Below are 6,000 nucleotides of genomic sequence, written 5' to 3' on the forward strand. Positions count from 1 at the left end.
TGCCCACGTTTGAGGGGGCGTGGCTGGATTACTGCGGCGTCTCTTCTCATCAGGTCTTTGGGGTCAGTGTGATTCTGCTCCACGACCTCAAAGCACAACGTTCCAACACGCCGTAACTTTAAGATCGGTGTTTGCCGTGAACCTTTTTTTTTTGAGTCGGATCAATTTGCGTCACATTGAAAACACCATTTGACTGGATAAAAGGCTTTGGCGTTTGCAGGTCTTACACATAATGAGGGCTCACAGTGAACGCCAGCTGTTTCTCGAACGTTCGTTTAGAGTCGCTTCACGCTGAAATTCACGGTAAACGGCGCCCAAGGCCTCCAGTGTAACCCCGGAGTGCATGTTCTCCACAGCCACAGAGCCCCGGACCCCCCATGGAGCGCAGAACGACGTGTTTACCCCCGATCGCCACCGCGCATCTGTGTAAAACATCTGCGCGGAACATCTGCATCAAACGTCGGCATCAAACGTGCGCGACGTGGACATGTGGGCACAATCAGAGGTGGGACGTCACACTGGACGGAAGCAGAGTCCAAACACTCATTTATTTACTCAACACACACAGAAACGGGAGGGAGGCCAGCGTTTGGAGGAACAGCCACCGGACTGCTCTGGAGGACTGAGTCGGGCTTCCATTAGCTGCTCATGTTCATGTAGTGATTAAAAATGATTAAATACCATTATTTTGTGTATGAATTTTTTGCACTTGTGAGGATGTTTTTTTCTTCCTCTTTGTAGTATATTCACATTTGAGCTGGAGAGTTTGTCATGCTTTAGTATAATTGGGTCAGTTGCATTAATTGGCAATCATTTTGGAGATTAGAACATCAAATACTTTGTCTAAAACAATCACAAAATGATCTTAAAAAACAAGGGTCTAGTGATGTTGGTCCACTTTTTTGGTAGATTTTATGTTCCATTCAAAGACATTTAAAAGGCACGTTTTAGCCTGTTCTTGATGAAAAGATGCAGAGACGGGGACTTGAGACTCGCACTGAAGTCCACCTTCTTAGAGACTCTGACTCAGACTCGTGCTCTTAAGAGACTGGGACTTGACTCGGACTCCTGCTCTTAAGAGACTGACTTGACTCGGACTCGTGATTTGAGACTCAAGAACGTTACGAGTCGGGCTGAATCGCTCTTCGTCACAGTCGGCTCCACGTACAGCACTCGTTGGGTTCATTCGCTGCATTTCCCGCCTCCCTCGCCCTCCGTTTAGCTCACGATCCACGTTTTACCGAGCTGTCAGCCCATCACGCACTAAAGATCTAGTCCTGGAGCAGAAAGGTGAAGCTGAGATCCGGTGGAAGCTCAGTCCCGGGCTAGCTGCTACTGACTATTATTTCAGTAGTCACAAGTCTGTCTGGGAAATGGAACCCGGGACCCTCTGGCTTTGCGTCGAGTCTTAACCGCTGCACCACGACGCCGCCTCCACATCGGCCTCCACTTCAAACGCAGAGACCTAAACATGATCCGCCACATTTCCACCGCGACACGACTCGACATTCTCGCAAAATCCTCTCAAAATTGACTCGGAATATTTTGTTTATGAACAGAGCGCTCGACCCCTCCAGGACCCACCCCCCCTCCAGGACCCCCCCCTCCAGGACCCCTCCATCTCTGTGCGACTCTTGGTCCGGGCACATATGGTCCAGCGTGTGTGAGGAGTGTGCGGTGTTGGCGTTTGGAGTGGCAGCATCAGACCCATACGCCGCGGGGGGTAAACAGTCACATTTCTGAGCTGCGTTTGAAAGCGCCGCAGGAATCCGGGTTATTTACAGATGTTTACTACGGCCCGACAGTCGCGTGAAGGCGGCGGGAATGTGAGCTCTGCCGTCCACAGAAGAAACGCGGCGGTTTAGGACAGAGGCATGAGACTGAGGAGAGCAAACTGTCAGAGGAAGCCACAGAGCGATGACTGAGTGACCGCAAAGTGAGAGAGCACCGTGGAGGGACCTGTGCAGCGGCTCAGGGTCAGAGGTCACATTCATATTTACAGATGTAGTAGAAGGTGGGAAAATCCAGCGACGTTCTAGAATCTGATGAAGTTATATTCTCAGACTCAGATGTATCGTGTTGAAAAGAAATATTCAAAACAGAAACACTTATAATTATTAGTTATAGAATATCTCTAAGATCCTGCATTAAAGTCCTTTCTTTGGAGTTGAAGGATGCCAACACTTTCTCAGGCTATTGTGAAACAATGATTTAACTTTTGTGTGTTTATGTTGACAGGAGATGTTGAACTTTATGTGGATGAACACAGCAACATGAGGCGTGTTGTTCTCCACATGTACAGCACTGATGCACAGCACGACCTTATACTTTACTACGCTTTTATGGAGGATTATGGCAGATGGACAGTATTTTACTTTTGGCTGAACTTTAGGCTGACTCTGTTTGGCTGCATCTTCTCACTGGATTTAAGCCACGCCCCATTTACATGTGGTGTATCTGGACCGAGGAGGACAACAGACTGTGACGTGTGTGTACGGGTGATATGAGGGCAACTCACCTTAACCTGCTCTTAAAACAAATATAATTACATGATAATAATAATAATAATGGTAAGAGTACAAACATGTCCAGAGTGTGGAAGGCAGTGAGTGACCCGCAGGAGCACAGAGGGCATATACCTGTCCAGCATTTTGGGCGTGGCTGTGAGTGACCCGCAGGAGCACACAGAGGGTGTGTACCTGTCCAGCATGTTGGGCGTGGCTGTGAGTGACCCGCAGGAGCACACAGAGGGTGTGTACCTGTCCAGCATGTTGGGCGTGGCAGTGAGTGACCCGCAAGAGCACACAGAGGGTGTGTACCTGTCCAGCATGTTGGGCGTGGCTGTGAGTGACCCGCAGGAGCACACAGAGGGTGTGTACCTGTCCAGCATGTTGGGCGTGGCAGTGAGTGACCCGCAGGAGCACACAGAGGGCGTGTACCTGTCCAGCATGTTGGGCGTGGCAGTGAGTGACCCGCAGGAGCACAGAGGGCGTGTACCTGTCCAGCATGTTGGGCGTGGCAGCGAGTGACCCGCAGGAGCAAACAGAGGGCGTGTACCTGTCCAGCATGTTGGGCGTGGCTGTGAGTGACCCGCAGGAGCACAGAGGGCGTGTACCTGTCCAGCATGTTGGGCGTGGCAGTGAGTGACCCGCAGGAGCAAACAGAGGGCGTGTACCTGTCCAGCATGTTGGGCGTGGCTGTGAGTGACCCGCAGGAGCACAGAGGGCGTGTACCTGTCCAGCATGTTGGGCGTGGCAGTGAGTGACCCGCAGGAGCACACAGAGGGCGTGTACCTGTCCAGCATGTTGGGCGTGGCTGTGAGTGACCCGCAGGAGCACAGAGGGCGTGTACCTGTCCAGCATGTTGGGCGTGGCTGTGAGTGACCCGCAGGAGCACAGAGGGCGTGTACCTGTCCAGCATGTTGGGCGTGGCAGTGAGTGACCCGCAGGAGCACAGAGGGCGTGTACCTGTCCAGCATGTTGGGCGTGGCTGTGAGTGACCCGCAGGAGCACAGAGGGCGTGTACCTGTCCAGCATGTTGGGCGTGGCTGTGAGTGACCCGCAGGAGCACACAGAGGGTGTGTACCTGTCCAGCATGTTGGGCGTGGCTGTGAGTGACCTGCAGGAGCACAGAGGGTGTGTACCTGTCCAGCATGTTGGGCGTGGCTGTGAGTGACCCGCAGGAGCACAGAGGGCGTGTACCTGTCCAGCATGTTGGGCGTGGCTGTGAGTGACCCGCAGGAGCACAGAGGGCGTGTACCTGTCCAGCATGTTGGGCGTGGCAGTGAGTGACCCGCAGGAGCACACAGAGGGCGTGTACCTGTCCAGCATGTTGGGCGTGGCTGTGAGTGACCCGCAGGAGCACAGAGGGCGTGTACCTGTCCAGCATGTTGGGCGTGGCTGTGAGTGACCTGCAGGAGCACAGAGGGCGTGTACCTGTCCAGCATGTTGGGCGTGGCTGTGAGTGACCCGCAGGAGCACAGAGGGCGTGTACCTGTCCAGCATGTTGGGCGTGGCTGTGTGTGACCCGCAGGAGCACAGAGGGCGTGTACCTGTCCAGCATGTTGGGCGTGGCTGTGAGTGACCCGCAGGAGCACAGAGGGCGTGTACCTGTCCAGCATGTTGGGCGTGGCTGTGAGTGACCCGCAGGAGCACAGAGGGCGTGTACCTGTCCAGCATGTTGGGCGTGGCTGTGAGTGACCCGCAGGAGCACAGAGGGCGTGTACCTGTCCAGCATGTTGGGCGTGGCTGTGAGTGACCCGCAGGAGCACAGAGGGCGTGTACCTGTCCAGCATGTTGGGCGTGGCAGTGAGTGACCCGCAGGAGCAAACAGAGGGCGTGTACCTGTCCAGCATGTTGGGCGTGGCTGTGAGTGACCCGCAGGAGCACAGAGGGCGTGTACCTGTCCAGCATGTTGGGCGTGGCTGTGAGTGACCCGCAGGAGCACACAGAGGGTGTGTACCTGTCCAGCATGTTGGGCGTGGCTGTGAGTGACCTGCAGGAGCACAGAGGGTGTGTACCTGTCCAGCATGTTGGGCGTGGCTGTGAGTGACCCGCAGGAGCACAGAGGGCGTGTACCTGTCCAGCATGTTGGGCGTGGCTGTGAGTGACCCGCAGGAGCACAGAGGGCGTGTACCTGTCCAGCATGTTGGGCGTGGCAGTGAGTGACCCGCAGGAGCACACAGAGGGCGTGTACCTGTCCAGCATGTTGGGCGTGGCTGTGAGTGACCCGCAGGAGCACAGAGGGCGTGTACCTGTCCAGCATGTTGGGCGTGGCTGTGAGTGACCCGCAGGAGCACAGAGGGCGTGTACCTGTCCAGCATGTTGGGCGTGGCTGTGAGTGACCCGCAGGAGCACAGAGGGCGTGTACCTGTCCAGCATGTTGGGCGTGGCTGTGAGTGACCCGCAGGAGCACAGAGGGCGTGTACCTGTCCAGCATGTTGGGCGTGGCTGTGAGTGACCTGCAGGAGCACAGAGGGCGTGTACCTGTCCAGCATGTTGGGCGTGGCTGTGAGTGACCTGCAGGAGCACAGAGGGCGTGTACCTGTCCAGCATGTTGGGGTCGGCGTTCCTGGACAGAAGCAGGTCCAAACAGGTGCAGATCTTGTCCTCTGGGGCGGAGGCCATGCAGCAGGACATCAGCACCGTCCAGTGATCTGAGAGGAGAAGGACACTCAGTGACCACCACGGACTCAAAACAGAAGAGGCATTTCACTTTGATCTTAGACACAAAACCTGATCAATTATAGTTTTAGCTCTGACCAATGACCAAGAGCAGACAATGTTGTTATGTTTGTGTTTATGTTCAAAAAGGAGACAAAAGAGGGGAAAAAGGAGGGAAAAAAGAGGGGAGAAAAAGAGGAAACAAATAGGAAAAAATAGGGGGGGAATTGGGGGGAAAGGAATAAAAAGAGGGAGGAAAAGAGGAAACAAATAAGGGAAAAAAATGGAAACAAATAAGGGGAAAAAGAGGAAACAAATAAGGGGAAAAAGAGGAAACAAATAAGGGGAAAAAGAGGAAACAAATAAGGGGAAAAAGAGGAAACAAATAGGGAAAAAAGGAAAATAAGGGGTGGGGAAAAAAGAGGATTTTTTTTGCTTCTTCTTGCCATCTTGAGGACCATAAACCAGAAGGGCTTTCCCGCTACTCCACGGTCCTCAAGATGGAGACATACAGCACTCTGAACTGTGCACCTCCGCCCTGACCTGAAGCTTCACTCGGAGGCCGCTTCACTCGGCTCACTCCAGCGGGACGTCCTTCACGTTACCCGCGGCGACCAGGGAGCTGCTTGACCCCGCCCCGTCACCAAATACTGCCGTCATTTCACTTCAAAACTAATCTGACCGAACAAAAGGACTGACCGGGTCCAAACCGGGTTTAAATGAAGACTCCAGATAAAGTAAACCAGTTCTTTACCACAACTGACCCGGGTTTAAAGAAAGAAAGACCTCTAAATCAGGAGTTTGGATGAAGTAAACTAGTCGTAAGTGAACTATTGTG

The 6,000-nt window shown here is 53.7% G+C and overlaps 1 protein-coding gene across 1 annotated transcript in view; it reads right to left on the bottom strand.

Moving 5' to 3' along the window:
- Nucleotides 1–5,822, bottom strand: part of asz1 (ankyrin repeat, SAM and basic leucine zipper domain containing 1) — a 30,725-nt gene extending 24,903 nt beyond the window's left edge. The window contains exons 1-2 of the mRNA XM_072435586.1: nt 5,743–5,822; nt 5,044–5,190 (exon numbers count right to left, since the gene is read on the bottom strand). Of these exons, the coding sequence (XP_072291687.1) occupies nt 5,044–5,190; nt 5,743–5,822 (227 nt within the window). The remainder of the gene's footprint in view (nt 1–5,043; nt 5,191–5,742) is intronic.
- Nucleotides 5,823–6,000: the final 178 nt, after the last annotated feature.

This window comes from Eucyclogobius newberryi, unplaced genomic scaffold (genome assembly GCF_026437365.1).
Source record: "Eucyclogobius newberryi isolate DKJ021-1_F unplaced genomic scaffold, fEucNew1.0.hap1 SCAF_7, whole genome shotgun sequence".
In the NCBI taxonomy this organism is placed as follows: domain Eukaryota; kingdom Metazoa; phylum Chordata; class Actinopteri; order Gobiiformes; family Gobiidae; genus Eucyclogobius; species Eucyclogobius newberryi.